The sequence below is a fragment of the Mustela erminea genome, chromosome 7 (genome assembly GCF_009829155.1).
Source record: "Mustela erminea isolate mMusErm1 chromosome 7, mMusErm1.Pri, whole genome shotgun sequence".
NCBI lineage: Eukaryota > Metazoa > Chordata > Mammalia > Carnivora > Mustelidae > Mustela > Mustela erminea.
In genome coordinates, this window is record NC_045620.1 from 26,461,501 (window position 1) to 26,482,267 (window position 20,767).

The window sequence follows — 20,767 nt, forward strand, 5'->3', positions numbered from 1 at the left end:
GGGAGAGCATCCTACTGCTTCCATTCCCATCTGTCTCCCTGGAGCCTGGCACTGTGCCCTGCACTTAGTAGGCCCTCAATAAATATTTGTGGATGAGGAAAGGAAGGGATGGCAGCAATTACTTGCAGTTTTCTCCAAACCAGCTCCTGTGCTCTCTCCCTGGCCCCTCTTCCTTTCTCAGCCTGTGGGGCCCCTTCCCTCCCTTCCTCCCTCCCTCTCACCTCCCAGGGCCGACTTAGGCCCTCATCCGGCCTGCATTTTTCCGGGTTTGATATCATTTTTTCCACTCCCTGGCTGCTGCTGGCTGCCTCTGCCAACTTTCCACAACTATAGCCCCTCCCCCACGACTGCAGGCCAGGGACAGCTTGGGGTGGGGGAAGACCTCCCCTCCTCCTCCCTTCCCCAAACTGGAGTTAGGATGGGTAAATAATGCCAGCAGTGCCCAGGTGGCAAGACTGGGGGCTTGAGGACAGAGGGTATGGCCCATCTGCCCAGGCTCCCGTCTTCTTTGGCACCGTGGTCCTGGTGGCTGAGGCATGTGGGCGGACAGCTGGTTGGGGGCAGGGGTGTCAGGCCTCAGGGACATGATGGTCCAAACCATTTGCATCTTGTTCTCTCAAAGCAGTGACACCCCTTTTCCCCTTCAGCTGGAAACTCCTGACCTGACCCCTAAGGCCCAGCCCTAGCCTCACAGCCCCAGCCAGGCCAGATGCCTCACTACCTCGTACTTCCTGCACAGACAAAGGAGGAGGCTGGGCCCTGGGGTCCAGTCCTCACCCTCTCTGGCTGGGTGACCGTGGGATGCTCACTTCCCTTCGATGGGCTTCAGTTTCCACATCAGAAAAATGAGTGAGATGGATGAAATGGGCTGGCTGTCTTGGAGATTAGTGGATTGAGTTTCACGGGGCTAGCATTCCCCTCTGTTTTAAATTACAAGCAAACCTGTGTTTGAAAGTTCATTTCCCTGGAATGCTATAGCTTTTGGTCACATTCTCCGAGAGGACTGTGGATAGGGCACAGACTCCAGCCTGACAAGCCGGGGCTGGAATCCTGACAACTTCCCTTATAGTAGCTCTATGATCTTGAGTATGAACCGTCACCATCCTGTGCCTCTAATTTTCTAATTAGTACACAGGGTTTGTGAAGACTAGTTACTAGTTGTGACAGCTTAAACCACAGCTCCTAACAAACAAGAGCTACTCTATTGTGAGGATGAATGCTGAGATTCCTTCCAAATAAGATTTTATGAACCTATAATCTAAGAAATGGGTTGATGAAAAGAATAGGAGGCCATCACAATGAATTGTGGTTGTCTGTGCACCACTGGGTCTCCCACAAAGACTGGCGCCAGGGGCCATGCCCAGTGGTTGGGAGAAAGGCCTGAACATGCAACCCGTCCAGTGATTTGATTGACTGACCTTGAATCCAGGTCAGCAGGCTAACCCAGTCTGCAGCCAGTGTAGATGGGACAGTGGGACGTGGAGATGCCTGGAAGAGCCCAAAAGAAGAGGTCTGGGCATTCAGACTGGATACCCTTCTGGTCTGGTTTATTATGGGGAGTTGGCCAGAGCCCAGGGACAAAGATTTTTACAAAAAGGCTTGCGGCGCATAAAAACAAAAACAAAAACCTACTCTGTGTCCACTTTGAGGCTTCGGTCCCATAGTCTGTCAACTGCTTCCCCGGGCGGAGGGGTGCCTGAAGCTGCGGCTAGGGGAGATGCTCCAGCCCTCGGGGCAGCGGGCAGGCACCGCCCACTGTGCAGACTCCAGGCAACTACGTCGTGGCCTCTCGATGGCATCGGTGGAGCTCAGATTGCGGCCCAGTGTTCCGCTAGCCCTTGGGGCGAGGGGCACGCGGCTTCAGAGCACCGCCAGGTTGTGGCAAGACTTGGAGCGGGCCTTGAGTGCCCGACGGCTGGCGCTGCGGGCCGTCAGGCGGGCCAGGAAGCGACGAGCCCGCTGGCCCAGGCTCGCCCGCCTTCTAGGGGCTGATGTCTCGGGGGCCGCGCTGTCCCGGCGGCGCAAGCGCAATTGGCGCACCACGCCCTCGAAGAGCTCGGCCACGTTGTGCTGCAGCGTGGCCGATGTCTCGATGAATTTGCAGTCGAACACCACTGCGCAGGCGCGGCCCTCTGAGGGGCGGGGTCAGGCGGGCCAGGTAGAGGGGGACATAAAGGTAGGAAGAGTTGTGTTTAGTCTCAAGCTAAGCGCTTTTTCTTTTGGTCCTACTTTGTGCTGGGTACCAGGGGAGTTGGAGGTAAATGAGACCTGGCTCTGAGGAGTTAGTTCACAGGCTAGTGACTGATACTGGGAGCAGAATGAGGCTGGGAAGACAGGCTGGGAAGGGGCTTGAAGGCCAGGTAAGGGGTCTGAGTTGTGCATCAGGGTTATCTGGGGGAGCTTGTTAAAATGCAGATTCCTGAACCCACCGTCAAGATCTGATTCGGTAGGTTTGGGATGAGGTCGGTGAACCAGAGTTTTACAAAATCTCCTGGGGATTATGCTGGGGAGTATGGGGCTGTCTGCTCACAAAGCATATGGTCTTCCATCTTCAGAAAGCCATTAGGCTGGGAGACAGGGGCCTGGGTTCTAGTCCTTAGATGCTGGTGACCCCGTGGAACTGGCTTATATGCTCTGGCTCTCAGTTTCCTTCATTTTTAGATTTGGCCCCGCAAGAAGGGCCATTTTGAGATCTTTCTGGGGTCCCATACGATATTATGAAACATATTGAAATATTCCCTACCCCACTTTGAGTACAAATTATCTGTAACTAAACGTTTTGGTTTGTAGTTGTCAGCTGCCACAATATTGTATATTGGAGATGATTAAAGTTTTGTGAAATTTTAATTTGTAACTTTCTCACGGTGTTTTGGAGCTAATAATTGTTTCAGACCCCAGATGTAAGCCTTTGGAGAGCTTATAGGCACCGGGCCTATCATGCCTGGTGGATAGTATCTCTGACTAAGGGCATGGGAGAACCATAGGGGAATTTTTTTTTTTTTTCCATAGGGGAATTTTTAAGCAAATTAGTGACTAAAGCAAAGGAGTGACAATGTCAGATATGGTTTTAGAAAACTCTTGACAGCTGGTAAGGAGAAAGGATTGAACGGGGAGAGAGAAGTACAGGGGCTGACCCAGGCTAAGGTGGAGATGCCAGGATGGGGCAGAGATTGTGAGCACAGGGGGAAGGGAACGAGGGGTTAAGGGCGGTGGACCTGACAGGATTTGGAGGCTGGTTTGGGGGAGTGGGAGAGGAAGCAAGAATAGTTCCTAGCTTTCAGGCTTAGGCATGTAGATGCGTGATGGGGGCGAGGGTGGGGTGACAATCCCTGAGATGGAGGGCACAGGAGGAGGAGCAGTGACAGCAGATTGAGAGGAAGCTGGGGAAGGAGGGTGGAGTGGAGGGCTCACCTTCCACGGAGACTTCCCGGCAGCGTGCCAGGTCAGCCTTGTTGCCCACCAGGATGATAGGCACGTGGTCTGCTTGATGTGTGCGCCGCAGCTGAATGCGGAGCTCAGAGGCACTCTCGAAGCTGCCTCTGTCCGCGATGGAGTACACAATGACATAGGCGCTGCCCATCTCCAAGCACGAATCCTGGCTCCAGCTTTCATCCTGCAACAGAGTGACCCCAGGCCCATTCTCCAAGGGTACCTACCTCTCAGCCAGAGCGCCCTGGCTGAGAAAGGTGGGGCTGGAATGGTCTGATGGGGGCGCTGGGGCTGAGGTTTTACTCTAGACAGGTCTGGGGGACAAATTCTGCCATTATTCTGTGTCACCTTGGGTAAACCACTAGTCCTCTCTGAGCCTTGGTTTCTCTGTATGGAAAGCTGGGCTAATAATACCTCACTACATTTTCTCATTCATTGATTGCTTCTGGAGGCCAGGCACTGGAGTCAAAAGATTTCTTGGTTTCCCCTTCCCGCTAAGGAGGGTTCAGCTCTTCTGTCTGGTTTCTGAGAAGGGTTCAGCCTTGCTAGACAGTTCTTGTGGCCTTCTGCAGTCCAATTAAGAGACAAAGTGGGGGCGCCTGGGTGGCTCGGTGGGTTAAGCATCTGACTCTTGATTTTGGCTCAGGTCATGGTCTCGGGGTTATGGGGTCAAGGCACACATTAGGCTTCATGCTCAGTGCGGAGTCTGCTTGAGATTCTTCCTCCCTTTCCCTCTGCCCCTCCCCCACTCACTACGTCTCTAAATGAATAAACACATAAATAACCAAACAAAATCTTTTACTAGACAGGCGCTTTAACCAACTAAGCCACAGAGCCTCACCCAAACAAAATCTTTTAAAAAGAGAGGCAAAAGGAAGGGAGAGAAGTGAGAAGGGAGGCTGATTTCAAGGGGAGGCATTTTCCAGGCCAGTGTTGAACAGAGAAGTGGAGGAGCAACTGTGGAATGTAAGGGAAGGGGTGGGAGAGGCGGTTTTTTTTTTTTTTTTTTCCTGTTAAGATTTTATTTATTTATTTGACACAGAGAGAGGCAGCGAAAGCAGGAACATAAGCAGGGGGAGGGGAAGACAGAGAAGCAGGTTTCCCAATGAGCAGGGACTCAATCCCAGGACGCTGGGATCATGACCTGAGCCAAAGGCAGCCACTTAATGACTGAGCCAGCCAGGTGCCCCAAGGTGGAGTATTTAAGAAGCAGAGTCCTTGCAAGTTCTTTGACAAGGAAGGGGAGAACTGGAGCAATTTTGATATGCTGTTTTGGGTGGCAGTCTTTTGTCAGGGACAGCATGCTGAGACTGGACCAGCTGGGTGACAACTTTACAAGTGTTTAGTAAGACACCGTTCCTATCTTCCAAAAGCTCATGGGCTGGAAGGGAGGCCCTAGAAGTCAAGAATTTTGATGCCCTGTGATAAGTAGCATTAAGAGGCAGGAGCACGTGGCTGGAGGAGCCATGGGGGATGACGGGAGGAGGTCAGAAGAACTCAACCTGGTACAGTGTGGGGAGGGCATAAGAGTGGACCTGGGGAGTAGGGTTTGAGGGAATGAACAGGAGAGGACAGTAGACCAGGGGTAGGAAATACCGAGTGTGGCAGAGGCACTGTTTTTGAGGGGGCAAGAAGCCAGAAGAATTTTCTGATAACCCAGTAAGACGGTTGAGTAGGAAAGCATCAGATCAATGGTCAACACACTGTCAAAGAGATTAAGTTCTCCACAGCCTGGCTGACCCTTCCCCAGGCCAAATAACCATGGGCTGAGTCAGATGGATGTTGAGTTCTTTATCTTACTAGGTGAGTAAGATGTGAGTTCTTATCTTACTATCTTACAGGTTCCTTCCTCCCTCTGCGTCTTTTTCCCTATCTGTAGTTTCCCTATCTGTAGGGTTTCCCTATCTGTACAGTTTCCCCATCTGTAGAAAGAAAGTGTGTGGCTTAAGCATTCATTGATTCATTGCACAGATGTTTATGAAGGATTTGCTGTGTTAGGATCACAGAAGCCCATTGGAACATGGATCTGTGGGTAGAACTCGGGGGGGGGTGTGATTAGAAATATAGGTTACAGGACCCCATTTTTGTAGGTTCTTATTCATTAGGTCTGGGGGTGAGACCTGAGAATTTAATTTTTTAAAAAGGTTATTTATTTATTTGAGAGAGAAAGTGAGGGAGCATGCGAGTTGGGGGGAGGAGGAGCACAGGGAGAGGGAAAGAATCTCAAGCAGACTCCCCGCTGAGCCTGAAGCCCTATGGGGCTCCATCTCACATCCCATGAGATCGTGACCTGAGCTAAAATCAAGAGTCTGGCGCTTAACCGACTGAATCACCCAGGTGCCCCAGATATTTGATTTTTTTATATTCTCCAGGTGACCCTGATGGTCAGGCCAGCTAGGGCACTACTGCAGATCCTGACTCTCTCTCTCTTTTTTTTTTTATAAAGATTTTATTTATTTATTTGACAGAGAGCGAGAGAGAGCGAGAGAGGGAACATAAGCAGGGGGAGTGGGAGAGGGAGAAGGGAGCCCGATGTGGGGCTTGATCCCAGGACCTTGGGATCATGATCTGAGCCGAAGGCAGACGCTTAACGACTGAGCCACCAGGTACCCGAAGATCCTGCCTCTCTGACACCAAAGGGGCCCATCTATCGAAAGGATGGATGCTTATTCTGGTGGCACCGCTACTGCACGGACCCTCTACGGAAATTGCCTCCACCATCACCAGTCAGGGAAATTGGTTCAGTTTCCCCATTTTGCTTGTAGGAAGTCCAAGGGCCAAAGGAGAAGAGAAAACATTCTCAAGTCCATAAAGCCAGCTGGGCACAGAATTCCAGTTCCAGTACTCTTCCTCCCTGGTCTCCCAAATCGGACTCCCAGGCTGATCACTTTCCTTAATTCACTGGACTCTGCCCACTGGATTTTCAACTGCATTCAAAAAGTGACCCCCTCGCCCCTCAGCAGCCTGTGACCTCCACGAGGCCAAGCGACATGTCTGTCCTACTCACTGCTGGGTCTTCAGTGTCCTGGCCCATGATTCATACTCAGCCAGTGTTTCTTGGTGAATGAATGAGTGAAGGACTAAAACCCTAGCTGAAGGCTCAGAAGGTGATGTACCCAGAGAGGATGAAGAGGGACAGTCCTGGTGCATAAGAGTACAGGATCGGAGGCATATAGATCTGGGTTCGAATCTCACTTGCTCTCTGAGCTTTGATTTCCTCGTCAGCAGGAGGGGATCAGAATACTCACCTATTGTATTTGTTTTGACTGAACGTCTTAATACATATATCCAGCGCTTAGCACAGGGGCTGACACTTGAAGGGTACTCCATAAATGTCACTGGCTGCTAGGAGGACCATCATCATCGTTATCATGCTCATTTGGAGCTGAGTGTCCTTTTATCCTCGTGGAAAGGAATCAGACTCTTAGCATCTTTCCTATCCTTCCCGCCTATCACTGGAGCTCTCAGCCATTCTTGTCAATCACCGGACAGTGCCCTCCTAAGCCCCACCCTATAGGCGTGGCCTCCCAGCATGTTAGGGGCGGGGCCTACCCTTTATGGAGATAGGCTCCCAGGTGATTTTTATATCTTTCTCTCTGCTTGGTTGTATTTCTTCAAAGTTCTACAATAAGCATGTATTATCTGTATAGCAAGACAAAGGAAAACTCAAACAAGGTAAGAAAAGAGTAACAAGGGGCATATCCCTCCCTGCCTGTTGTTTTCTTCCTACTCTGGAACCCAGTAGGGGAGGACATCCTTTGGTTTCCTTCCTTACTAGCTACCAAGTTATGAGGAATAAGAATGATCATAATTTACATTTCTTCACCTATGTTCAGCATTGCTGCATGCTCCAAACTGTGGTCACCGCTGTGAAATTGGTTAAGAACTTAAAAAAAAAAAACAAAACCAGCTGGTAAGGCAGGCAGGAATGATTAACCCATTTATCAGGTGGGAAAACTGAGGGTGGTGAGTCAGTTGCACAAAGTCACACGACTGGTAAGGAAGAGAAAGGTGTAGGTGTAGGGGGTTACCTTCAGGCATTTTGGTGCTAAATGCAGTGTTCCTCTGCACCGTGCGTGTAGGGGGGCAGTGGGATGAGGGTGCTGAAGACGAGGTGGAGGTGTTTGCACCTCCTGGGATGGCTGCAGAGGGGATCAGTAGAGTAAGAAAAGGACTTGGGGTCATGAGGTTCTTCTGCCTTTGCTGCAAAGGCCGCTTGGAAGCTGTGGGTTTTGGGGGCTGCTGAGGATGGCCTCGCCCTGTCCCTACTGTTTCGTGTCCTAGGAGGGGACAGGAGTCTGGTACCAAGCTCAGCATCCCTCCCCTCAAGTCCTGCTTACCCGTTTCTCAGCCTCCCAGGTGTCCATGACCACGAGTGTGGTATCCTCTCCATCCACCGTGAGGGTCCTCTCGTACACATCATCTGCAATCGAGGAAAGAGCCAGATCTCAGGGAGGAGGGGCAGGCGTGGGGAAGGTGGCCCCTCTAGTTCCCTTTCTGGTTACAGTGCCCCCCCCCCCCCCGCCGCCCCACTTGTGCTCCACACTTGTTTGCTCCACACTTGTCTCTCCTGATAGGTCAAGAAGCTCCACGAGGAGCCCATGTCTCCCCAGCTCCCAGCATCATATATGGCGTGTAGTAGGGGCTGAAAAAGCTTTTGCCAGTTTGGTTGATTGATGCGCATGGGATGGTGGGGTTAAAGCTGGGCTGGGAATTCTCCCAGTCTCTCTCTGTCCCTAACTTAGTGTATGCTTTGGGCAGGTCACATTACCCTCTTCGGGCCTCAGTCTCCCCATTTGTCACACCTGCAAGTAAATATGTACACCTCTCATCTAGGGCTCTCACACTCAGAGGGGTCAAGGCTAGAGAAGGGGCCTGGCCAGAGTGTCCCCACTTTCTTTTTGCTTTTAACCAACCTCCCTCTGCTCTCAGCCTGTGTCCTCTCAGCCGGTCCTGTAGGAACCCTTTTTCATTTCTTCTGTCCTGTCTCTGTCTCCCGTCATCCTGGGGTCCCTGACCCTCTCTGCTCACTGCATCTCTTGGGAATAAGGGAACCTGGGGAGTCTTCATTTGGGGCAGGATCTTAGTTTTGCTGTAGGTTGTGGTAGCCTTGGATGGTTGTCTGTGGGGCTAGGAAGATCTGCGAATCAGTGGAAGTTAGGGCTGGGAGTTTCTGAGTGGGGTGCAAGCCTGCTATTTCTTTCCATCTGAGATTCATGGAACTCAGAATTGCTTCCCTTATGACATGGAAATTAATCATATACCTCATCCATGAGAAATGGGCAACCTTCTGACTATTCAAGGCATTTCCCTCCTATGGACCATTGTGCGGACTGTGCACTGCACTGTCTTGTGGGGGTGTGTGTAGGGACCATTCACTTCATAGTCTATGTGAATGATGCCCTTTCAAGTTGAGCTGTGCGTGAGTTGCACAACTCTTCTCGGCAGCCCTGTGCCCCTGACGACAGGCCTTTCACTCCTTTGGCCACATCCCAACCCGGCCCACAGGGTCCCTACCTCCCAGCTGTTCATGGAGGTCCCGCTCTTGCTTCCCGGCAAAGAGGCTGGCCAGGCTGGTCTTCCCTACACCAGGGTCTCCAAGCAGCACCACGCGGTAGAGGGCCTCCCAGGAGCCTTCGGAGTCACTGGATTCAGAGGACCAACCATTGGGGGCAGGCGAAGGTTGTCGGGTGGGAGGATTGAGGGAGGCTGACTGGCCCAGCCGGGGATGCTGGGATTTTGTGGAAGGTGCTGCACACAGGAGGCCAGGCTGGTGGCCCCGGGGGGACAGGGTCAGTGGCGTGCTGGCTCGCCGACGCAGGGGGGTCTTTGTGTCTTGCTGGGTGTTTAGTGTCATCCTTGGGTGGGAGGGGCTTTGTTCCTTCCTTCCTTCCTTCTGTAAGCAAGAAGCAAGAATGGTAGTGAACCAGGCACTGCAGGGTCCAGATGAGCTCCCAAAGAGGACTTCCTCCAAACCTTCTCTTGTTCAAATGACAGGAGGAGGAGCTCCTTGGGGTGGAGCTCCTTGGGGTGGGGGCTTCCTGGCTTTGGGGCCAGAGTAAACCTGGGTCAGGCTGGGACATGTGAGTGTGCAAGCTACGAGCACACGCTTGCACACCCACAGGTCACTTTCTACGCCTTGAGGATGACTCCAAGCCCCAGGACACACAGACGGAGACAGACAGAGGGGCAGCAGCGAGGTGGTATGCCCACACAAGCACGCACACACCTGTGTACACAGACATGCCCCTCTCATTTGGAACATGGGACCTACGTTCCGAAAGTCGCTTTAATTGCCCGGTCCTCCCCTTCCCCACAGTTCTCTTCTCCAAGGTTCAGATCGGGGTTGGAGGGTTGAGGGCCCCTGGGGGGTTCCCTTCCGCTGCCCCATCTCCTGAGGGCTGAGCTGAGGAAGAGGCAGGATGGAGTGGGGTGGTATTCCGAAGGGCGAAGGGCGAGGGGAGTCTGGGGGTTCCCTCGGCTGTAACCCGAGCGCCCTGGTGCCATGGGAACGGCGTGTTCGGCCCGCCCCCTACGTGAAAAATTCAGGAGAGGCTGGCGCGACGGCCTCCAGCGGCTGTTGGGGGGTGGGGGTTTCGAGGCTGCGGGGACCCAGTTTCGGTGATAGGACAGGGTCCTGGAGAGAGGCGGGGAAGGGACCCTACAGGGCCCAGGGGCGCATGTGCCATTCCTGGAGTCTGAGTCCGAGCTTCCCCTGCTCCGGGTCCTGGGTGTGAGTCTCCTGATCCCGGGAGGGCTCCTTGTCCGAGGCTCTCCAACCCACCAGGCCCCAGGCCGGAGGACCCTTACCCCAGGACGCGGGTTCGAGGCCTCCCTCGCCCCTGCCTGCGCCGCAGAGCCTCCCCCCGCCCACCGCCCCCCAGTCAGACGCCTGGCGAACTCCGCTCCAACTTGACTAAGTTGGCGGCGGGCTGCGCGGGCCTTTACCTCGCGTGGGGAGGGGTCCAGGGTCCCCGGCTGCCGCAGCTGCCGGGTGCTGCCGGCTGCACCACCGCCTCGGCGCGCAGCCCCTCGGGCCGGTCCCGCCCAGCCGCCGGGGCCGGAGGAGGAGCCGCGACCCCGCCCCGTCCAGCCCCGCCCCGTCAGGGCAGCCCTGGGGTCCCCGCCCCGAGGCCTCTGCCGCCCATCGACTTCTCGACTTTCCGCAGAGCTCAGTTGACCCACTGCTGCAAAGCTTTCTCCTGGGGGTGGTGGTGGCAGGGTTGGGCTGGGGGGCGAGAGAGAGGAAAGAAGGGATTTCTAAATTCCTGGGTGTAGACCCCCTCTGTATCCACGCCAGCGACGGGGCGCGCCAACTTTAGTCCTCGCAGAATCTACCTGGGGAGTTTGCTGAATGTGATTCTGAGGTCTCACCCTTCAGGAGAGGCGGATTCAGCCCGTTCTGGGGGAATCTGCATATTAAACAATTGCATATTCAGGAATCTGCTTATTAAACAAATACCCAGTGATCTTGCAGAGTTCATGGACCCCATTTTGAGAAACTCAACTTTCGATGGAGAATTAATCTGGGGAGATGGGAGGAGGGAGCCTAGGAAGTCTGCACTGAAGACTTCTGGATATCTGATTTTGGCATTCCATTCGTTCATTCACCAAGTTCTAGGTTAAGCACTCTTTATGCAAGAGGCGGTCCTGTGCCTGGAAGAAAGCCTGTCCCCTCCCTGATGAATATTAACTGGACCTTTGGGCTGTGACTGGTATGATTTGAGCACTTTGCCTCGATTATTACCTCATTTAATTCCTGCACAACACTAGAAGGATGATTACACTGAAGCTTACCTGGGGGGCCGTTCAGGATTCTGCCTCTCAGCCGACTGTCCCTTTTCATCACCACCCATGGCTTTAAAAATAATTCTTCTTAGGCACTTGGAGGAGGAGAGACACATTGTGATAGAGTAGGGCAGTTGGCTGTAGGGAACTGGTGATTCTGGCTATCTGAGGGACCAGGATCCAGGCTCTTTGAGCAGGGTGCTTCCTTTGAGGTCTCGAAGGACTGGGGCGGGCTTGTATGTGGGCCCTTGCAGACCAGGCTGTACCTGTGCGTGGGGTTCATTGTCATGGCTGAGGGGATCCAGGTGTCCAGCTCAGAGCAACTCCCAGAGCAGGCCTGTAGATTAGCTCAGCCCCCGCAGGGCTCGGGGCAGACACTGTACCCCCTCACGCCTGGCCTCCTTCTGTGGTTTGGCCTTCTGAGCATCCCTTTCCTACAAGATGGACTGTGACTGGTGTCTTGTCGGGCAACTTAGCTTCTAGTTCCAGCTCGGCCGCTCAGCCGCTCATTCACCATGTGGCTGAGCAGTTTGCCGCAGAGCTGGCTGAGATCCAGCTACATCCTTGGGCTCACAGAGCCTCAGCCTCCCACTCAGGCCTCCGGTTGCCCACACTCCAGCCTTGATGTGCAGCCTGATAAAGGCTGGGCCGCAGGCAGCAGTGCTCAGTATGCCTGGTTCCTCTGGTGTTCTCTGTGGTCATGACACAGCTGCTGCTGCTCATTGTGGCTCTCCTGGCCCTGAGTCATCTGCCTCCAGGTAAGTGTGTGTGTGTGTGTGTGTGTGTGTGTGTGTGTGTGTGTGTAATAGCCTCCAAGGTTCTGGGGGATAGAGGAGGCCTAGACCAGTGTTTGTGTTCTGGTCCCACCTCTTACCTGCTGGGCCCCTTAGGGCAACTTCCTAAATCAGTCTGCACCTCAGTTTCTTAATCCTTAAAGTGGGGTTCATGCAACAAATATTTTTTGAAGAATATTTACTTTGGGTTGACACCATGACAGCTGTTGGGGATCTGTCAGGGAAAGAAAACAAGGTCTTTGCTTTCATGGTGCTGGTATTTTAGACAGAAAAGAACCAAATAAACACATGATATATCAGGTGGTGGTAAGTGTTCAGAATAGAAGCAGAGCCAGGGGTCAGTGTGGTGTGTGCTTGGGGTGGGGGGAGGTATGGATGGGAGAGCCGATGGGGATGGTCAAGGGAGGCCCTGTGTATTTTTTATTCTGAGCAACTTGAAATTTACATGAATGTAGAGAGATTAATATAAAGAACAAGGTGAGTCTTTTTAAAATGCAAATGTAGAGAATAATGTAATGGTGTTATTTATTTATTTATTTTTAAAAGATTTTATTTATTTGTCAGATAGAGATCACAAGTAGGCAGACAGAGAGAGAGGAGGAAGCAGGCTCCCCGCTGAGCAGAGAGTCTGATGTGGGGCTCGATCCCAGGACCCCGGGATCATGACTGGAGCCAAAGGAGAGGCTTTAACCCACTGAGCCACCCAGGCGCCCCTGTAATGGTATTTTTATTTTATTATTTTTTTGAAAGATTTTACTTATTTGTTCGACAGAGAGAGAGATCACAGGTAGGCAGAGAGTCAGACAGAGAGAGAGGGGAAAGCAGGATCCCCGACAAGCAGAGAGCCCGATGCGGGGCTTGATTCCAGGACTCTGAGATCATGACCTGAGCTGAAGGCAGTGGCTTAATCCACTGAGCCACCCAGGTGCCCCTGTAATGGTATTTTTTTTTTTAAAGATTTTATTTATTTACCTGACAGAAATCACAAGTAGGCAGAGAGGCAGGCAGAGAGAAAGGGGAGGAAGCAGGCTCCCTGCCGAGCAGAGAGCCCGATGCGGGGCTCGATCCCAGGACCCTGGGATCATGGCCTGAGGCGAAAGCAGAGGCTTTAACCCACTGAGCCACCCCGGCACCCCTGTAATGGTATTTTTAAAAGAAACCTTTTCATTTTAGAAAATACCAAACATAAATTTAAAAATAGTATAACAAACCCCGGTGTACCTTCACCCAATCTCAACAATTGTCACCGTGAACCAGCTTGGTTTTAGTGAACTATCACGAAGTCAGTCTCAGGTATCTTCACCATTTCTTTTTTTTTTTTTTTTAAGATTTTATTTATTTACTTGACAGACAGAGATCACAAGTACGCAGAGAGGCAGGCAGAGAGGGAGAGGGAAGCAGGCTACCCACTGAGCAGAGAGCACTACGTGGGGCTCGATCCCAGAACCCTGGGATCATGACCTGAGCTGAAGGCAGAGGCTTTAACCCACTGAGCCACCCAGGTGCCCCTGTAAGGTCGTTTTTTTTTTTTTTTTAAAGATTTTATTTATTTATTTGACAGAGAGAGATGACAAGCAGGCAGAGAGAGAGAGGAGGAAGCAGGCTCCCTGCTGAGCAGAGAGCCCGATGCGGGGCTCGATCCCAGGACCCTGAGATCATGACCTGAGCCGAAGGCAGCGGCTTAACCCACTGAGCCACCCAGGCGCACTGTAAGGTCGTTTTTGAGCAGAGATTTGACTGCGGTGAGAATATTAAGATCTTCTCAGGCACCAGGAGGCAGGAAGGTGCCCAATGTGCCTGAGGAGCCTTGAGGAGACCCATATGGCTGGAGTGGGAGTACACCAGGAGAGAAGACGAAGTCAAAGAGATGAGCAGGGCAGGAGGTACAGATCATGTAGGAGAAAATAGCAACTCTGGGTCTCCAGGTCATCAGAAGGTCGAAATGTGATGATGTGTTAAGAGTAGTTATAGGAACTGCCCTCACCTGGGAGTCAGAGTCTTGGGTTCTGGAACCCCCCACTGACTGGCTGGGAAATGCTGGGTAACTCGCTTCCTGTCCTGACCTAGCAAGGAGAGGCTTGGTGGCGAATGGGCTGCAGTTGCTCTGCCCTCTACACTGTCATTCCGATAATCTCGCTTGCCATGTGTGGGGTGTTTACTATGGGCCAGGCACTGTGCTAGAATGATGAAAGTCCGTAGAGCTGCCCCTGAAAGGGGGGAAGTTCCACAGAGGAGGGATCTGAGGCCAAGGTCACTCAGTGGGGAACTGGCAGAGCTGGGATTTGGATCTGAACTGGATTCACGCCGTCCACTAACCGCTATACTGTAGTGGTTAGGTTCTTCAGAGGGTGGATCCTCTACCTTGTAGAGATTTTGAGGCCAGGTCCATCTCATTCTAAGATTCTCTACCTTGGCAGAATGGAAGGATGGCTGGACAATGGGGCAGAATAACACCCATGGGTTGGTCCATTGGGAGGGTTCTGTGGGATCTCTCTCTCTCTCTCTGTAAGAAATTATTTATTTGAGAGAGAAAGAGAGAGAGACAGAGAGAGATAACATGGTGGGGAAAGGTAGAGAGAGAGAGGCAGAGAGAGAACCCCAAGCGGACTCCCCACTGAGTCCAAAGCCCAATGCAGGGATCATGACCGGAGCTAAAATCAAGAGTCAGACGCCCAACTGACTGAGCTCCCCAGGCGCCGCCATGGGATCTCTTTTAATCGAGGAAGAGAGAGGGAAGCCTTTCCCCTCCAGCTCCTGCTCAGCCCAGTTCTTCAGAGCTGCTCTCTGCCCACCTGGGTCACATGCCTAGAAATACTGCTGGACAGAAAGGTCTGCCTGAGCCTGCCTCTCTCCTCACATTTGCACACCTGTCCTAACTGGCCATCACCACATCCTGGTGGTTTCCTTCAGGATGCTTTCCACAGTTCTAGTGATTGTATTTATTCGCTAGGGTATTAATTGCCTTTCCTTCTAGAAGCTCCTTGAGGGCATGGACCTTGGCCCATCTTGTTCATTGTGGTATTCCCAATGTCCCAGGTTTGTTGAATGAATAAACAAAGGCGATGCCTCAGGCTGTGACCAAAGGCCCTTAGAGGGGGTACAGGAGGACCCGTTCCTCCAAAACTTTACCTTTTCCATGGCCCGTGGCTAGAAATTCCTCCACTAACATTTAACAGGACCCTATGTGTGTGAGGGAGTTTATGTCATGATTATGAGTGTGGACTTTAGAGCCTGATTATCTGGGTTTGAATCGTGGTTCTGCTCCTCATGTCTCTGTAATCTTGGACAAGTTTGTTAACTTTCCTGTGCCTCAGTTTCCTTACCTTGTATTACAGGGATCATAATAAGACCAACTGTAATTGCATAGTGTTGTGATGAAAAGTGCTTAGAGTGTACCTGAGCAGGGGGTGGGTGTGTGAGGTCGAGCCCCATGTCAGGCTGCAAACTCAATGCAGAGTCTGCTTGAGAGTCTCTCTCCATCTCTCTCTGCCCCTCCCCTCACTTGCTCTCTAAGTAAAAAAAAAAAAAATCTAAAAAAAAAAAAAGGAAATCAGTTTTTAACTTATAACTAGTGGTCTAACTTGGGACCTATGGACTAACCTGGACTGAAATCTGAGGGCTCATTTGTAACTAGTTGTCTCACCTGTGACTAGGAGTCTAATCTGTTCCATCTAATCTAACCCCTTGACCTGTGGTCAGAGTTTGTGTCCTGTGGCCTAAGTTATGACCTGTGGGCTGTTGTGTAATCAGTCACCCAACACAATGACCGGAGAGCTAACAAAGACCAGACTTGTGATCTAATGTGGGTCCCGTGCTTTAGCTTGTGGTCAGGGGTTTTATCTGTGACCTGTGGCTTAACCCCTGATGTATGGTCAATGCTGTGCACAGCAGTCTAACCTGCAATGCCTGGACTGCCCTGTGACCTGTGGTCTTCCTCTGCCTAGGGAGAAGTGAATTTAAGCGGTGCTGGAAGGGCCAGGGGGCCTGCCGGACTTACTGTACAAGGCAAGAAACCTACATGCACATGTGCCCAGATGCCTCCCTGTGCTGCCTGCCCTATGGATTCAGGCCTCTGGCCTCTAAGCCTTAATATGTGGAGCTGGTTCTGGGGCTGGCACCCTTGCTCTCCAATAAACACCTGCTGCTGGCTGTCTCCTTTGCTGCTTGCTCACCACCAGGCCACCCCGTGCTGGGGGTACGGGGGTGCACGAGGTCCTGGTATGGCCGGGATGTAGGGTTGGTTGGTGAAGGGAGGCGAGGCGCCCGGGGCCAGTGGGTATTAATGACCTCGGTAAATGGTTTCACGTCCGCCTATACAATCCCTTCTGCTCTCTTCAACTCTGGAAAAATTACCCAATCTCCACAAGCATCCTGAGTCTTCTCATCCGTACAGTGGGGATAAATGATAATACCAGGAGAATTGGACCTTATAGAAGGAATGCAAAAAGGAGGTTAGAGTTAATAGTAACAATGTGAGCTAGTAATAATAATGAGTTAATTCCAGAAAGAATGAATAATGGTAGAGTTAATATCCTTTGGCATTTTAAAAGGCACACCCTCAAGAACGAAAGGATTTCTCTAGGTTCCTTTATCTCCTATTTTAGTATTGCAAGGGCCTGGACAGGTGGAAAAGACCACAGGCTTTTAGGACAACAGTTTTCATTTATGCAGGGTAAGCAGAGAGGGGAGAAGCGGGCCTCAGCCAGACCCAGGGAACCGTGGGCACGGGAAGGCCAGAAGGCCGGGAGAAAACGTGAGCAGTCTAGGAGGTAGGCTGACAGAGTCACATGCCAGTTACCCTGCATCAGGAAGACATCTGGCTGAAAAATAGGTATCTCAACTTGCAGGGGCTTTATCTGGAGTTAGGCAGAAACCACATCTGGCGAGCATCCTGTTGGGTCCCCTATGGCCTCCAAAACTTCAGCGCTCATTGTTTAAAGCAGGAAGCAGGGGGAGGGTTGAACTGAGCAAGTTTCTCACTTTTACCAGGAAAGCAAACGCTGTCCCTGGAACTATCCCCAGCAGACTTCTGCCTCCTTCTCAGGGGCTAGAGCTGTGTCACATGGCTATGGGCCGGCAGCTTCCGGTGTCAGGGAGGCTGGGAAGAATGTATTTGCCTGGATAGTAGACAGGACCTGGGGGTGGGGGAAGGGAGCTGGGGAAGACCTCCCGTTTACCCACCATTTCCTGGGGTGGAGCCCAGAAAGGGGCAGGCATGTTCAATAAGGTGAAGGGAATGCCAAGGACAGAAGGGCTGTCACCCACTGTTCTTTGAGACTTTCCAGAGGAGTTCAGGGTTGTCTTGGAGTAGGAGAAAGGCCCCTGCTTGGTCTGGCTAAGAAGAGTGGTGCTATTCAAAATACCATCAGGAGAGAGTGAGTCTCAGGCCTAGAGCTGAGTCTTGGAGGACAGCTGCTGTGTTAACCCTTTAGCTGCTGGTATGAAAGGGACCTGGGAAGGTGCCAGAGGCAGCTGGACTGCAGGAGCAGGGAGGGGATACGGAAGGATCTTGGGTAACCGCTTTTTACCAACCAGGGGGAAAGTACTGAATTATTTTATTTTATTTTATTTTTATTTTTTTTTTAAAGATTTTATTTATTTATTTGACAGGGAGAGATCACAGTAGACAGAGACAGGCAGAGAGAGAGAGAGAAGGAAGCAGGCTCCCTGCTGAGCAGAGAGCCCGATGTGGGACTCGATCCCAGAACCCTGAGATCATGACCCGAGCCGAAAGCAGCGGCTTAATCCACTGAGCCACCCAGGCGCCCCAGTACTGAATTATTTTAATAACGAAGCATGCTTCCTGAGAATCAGCCTTGCCTCTGTCTGTATCCCCCTCAGTTTCTGGATGACCTAGACATTGAACCAATGGCCTCTGGGCCTGTTTTAGGACCCAGTGTGGTGGGGTGGAGTGGGCTTTGTGTTGGGAGCCTAGAAGGAGAACCAGATAAAAACCCCAGAGCCGGCCACAGAACTACAGTGAGCCAATGTGAGGTGGCCTTAGCCAGTATCACCAGCAGGCCTTGATGAGTCAGCAGGGGGCCTGAGCACAGTTCACCAGCAACCAGTTGCCGCTGGAAAGCCAGTGGATGTTTTCAGCAGCATCCAGATTCCAGCAGATGCCGGTCACTGAAACTCCTCATCCCCAGCACAGTTGTCCTATTTGGAAGAAGCAGGGGACGAAAGGAAGAATCAGGAAGCCTGAGCAATTATACCAAAGAGACCGAGTCTCTCCGAATTCAAGAAACCTCAAGAGAATATATAGGTTGTTGAATCAGACCAAGTTTTATCCTGGGGTGAACTAAGTTTAGTTCTGCCCTCTGACCCCTCCCCTCTGTGTTATTCTACAAAGAGTGGAGAAGCTATGTTTACTTTGCTCAGTCCCAGACATGGTGCAGGGAGTCTGTGACCTTGTTGCAGTGAAGATGGTGATGAGTTTGAGGTGTGAGGAGTCAGATTCAAGTTCATACGCCAGCTCTGCCACGTCGAGGCCTTGTGCTGTGAGCGCAGGGCAAGTCCCTTCCTGCATCTGATGTCAGAATCCTCCCCGGCAAAACGGCGTCCTAGCTTTGAATGGGGTGGCTGTGGGGTCAGATGAGATTCTCCCGTACTCTGTCACGGCTCCGTAAAACTGTCTCTTCTCCAGAGCCAGAGGCACGCCGCTGGCCTTCTTCTCCACACATTTCAGACTTCAGAAAATCTGCAAGAACAATGCGAGGAATTCCCGTAGATCCTTCACCCAGTTTTCCCAAAATTAACATTTTATCACTTTTACCTTATCATTTCTTCTCTCTCTATACGTGTATGTAAAAAATATAAATATATGTGTATTTATCTGTATGTCAGACATGAGCCTCTTTAGGCCTAAATACTTCAGTGTGTTTTTCCTAAAAACAAAGGCATTTTTTTAATATAACCACAGTACAATGACAAAACTCAGGACATTCACATTGACAAAATTCTATGGTCTAATCTTCAGATCTTGTTCAGCTTTTACCAGCTTTTCCAAAAAAGTCCTGTATAGCCTAACAAAACCTCTGGATCACATAGTGCAAGCAGCTGTCAATTTCTTTGACCTCCTTTAGCCTGGAGCCGTTCTTCAGTGTTTCGTGACACTGATGTCTTGGAGGAGGTCAGGCCAGTTATTTTGTGGAACATCCCTCAGTTTGAGTTTGATGTGTCCTCATGACTGAATTCAGCTTATGCATTTTTGGCAGGAATATTCCAGAAGCAATGCTGTGTTTCTCTCAGAGCATCATGTTGAAGGCAGCCATCACCCTTCTAGGGACTGAACTGAGACCCAACAGTCTAGATAGTTTTTTTTGGAAGCTCACACCTCACACGTGCAGGACAGTTTCCCACCCAGCACCCTAACAGACCATCGTCTAAGCCTACATCCCACCACCTAGGTCATACGGATGCATCTAACAGGCCAAGCAGATGAGGCAATTCTAGGGTGGAAGGTTCCTCAAGATACTTCACAGATGAGGCTCCCAAGCTCAGAGACGGGGAGTGACTTGTCTAAAGCCACACAGCTCCTGAGGCGCAGAGCTGGGATGTGGACTTAAATCTTTGAACTTCAGGTCAAGGTTTCTTCCCAGATAAACAGTAGCCACACAGGGGTAGGACAGGCCATTGTGAAGGGGAAGGTTTGGGAGCAAGAGCGCTCCTTGGCCCTGGAGGTATGCAAGGTGAGCCAGGGGGGTGGATGGTGCTACAGAAGGAATTTGTGCTGTGTATTGGCATTCAGCAGCACTAGGTCAGAGCACAAACATTCCCCAGGGAGTCCTCGAAGGGCTGAGCTAGTGATAACAGTACTATCACTGGGCCATTATTAGTAAGGACCCACGGCTTTACACACCTCATCTCATTTAATTATCGTAGTCATGGTACTATTATCCCCTCCTTTTCTGGAAGGCAGCTGAAGCTTTTAGTGAAGTGTTGTCCAGGTCATACACCCAGTAAATGGTGTTGCTGGGACTCCACACTGGCCCTCTGGCACTTGATTTTATCTTCCAGATTCACCCTTAACTTGTGTTTTTTAAAATTTACAAGAAATATATGTTCATTGGAGAGAGCTTGGGAAACGGAAGCACAAATAAGAAAGCAAACATCATCAGTATTTTCACTACACATAAATACCCACAAATAAAATATATGTAAAATGGGATTTGCAAATAAAAAGGAATAAAACTGCACATACTTTTTGGTGTCCTGGTTTTTTGGTCTTTGTTTTGTTTTGTTTTTTACTTACCAATGTCTCACGAGCATTTCCATATGTGCTTAGATAGTCTTCCAAAACAAGATTTTTAAAAAACGTTTTATTTATTTGACAGACACAGATCACAAGTAGGCAGAGAGGCAGGCAGAGAGAGGGGGAAGCAGGCTCCCTGCTGAGCAGAGAGCCCGATGTGGGGCTTGATCCCAGGACCCTGGGATCATGACTCGAGCGGAAGGCAGAGGCTTAACCCACTGAGCCACCCAGGCGCCCCTCTTCTCTCTTTTTTAAAGATTTTATTTATTTCTGACAGAGAGAGATAAAGAGAGGGAACACAAGCAGGGGGAGTGGGAGAGGGAGAAGCAGGCTTCCTGCTGAGCAGGGAGCCCAATGTGGAGCTCAATCCCAGGACTCTGGGATCAGACCTGAGCTGAAGGCGGACGCTTAACAACTAAGACACCCAGGCACCCCTATAGCAGCTTTATTTCTAATATCCCGTAACTGGAAACAACCCAAATGTCCAGGAAGTGACTGGATA

General features: G+C 51.2%; 2 protein-coding genes across 5 annotated transcripts; one reads left to right on the plus strand and one right to left on the minus strand.

Moving 5' to 3' along the window:
• Positions 1–1,530: 1,530 nt before the first annotated feature.
• Positions 1,531–10,496, minus strand: REM1 (RRAD and GEM like GTPase 1). 4 transcript variants are annotated; one of them, XM_032351088.1, is made up of 6 exons: positions 10,378–10,496; positions 9,700–9,835; positions 8,947–9,325; positions 7,770–7,852; positions 3,412–3,613; positions 1,531–2,170 (listed from the first exon to the last, which is right to left on the minus strand). In XM_032351088.1, exons 3-6 carry the CDS (start codon positions 9,284–9,286, stop codon positions 1,932–1,934), a joined length of 864 nt encoding a protein of 287 aa, XP_032206979.1. In that variant the 5' UTR covers positions 9,287–9,325; positions 9,700–9,835; positions 10,378–10,496; the 3' UTR covers positions 1,531–1,931. The 4 variants fall into 4 exon arrangements, with proteins under 4 accessions (XP_032206979.1, XP_032206978.1, XP_032206976.1 ...); XM_032351087.1 differs by having other exon boundaries at positions 1,531–2,132; positions 9,704–9,835; positions 10,378–10,495; XM_032351085.1 differs by having other exon boundaries at positions 1,531–2,132; positions 10,378–10,495.
• A 719-nt stretch (positions 10,497–11,215) lies between these two features.
• On the plus strand, positions 11,216–16,297 carry DEFB124 (defensin beta 124). The gene is made up of 2 exons (XM_032351091.1): positions 11,216–11,975; positions 15,956–16,297. Exons 1-2 carry the CDS (start codon positions 11,918–11,920, stop codon positions 16,099–16,101), a joined length of 204 nt encoding a protein of 67 aa, XP_032206982.1. The 5' UTR covers positions 11,216–11,917; the 3' UTR covers positions 16,102–16,297.
• The last annotated feature ends 4,470 nt before the right edge of the window (positions 16,298–20,767 follow it).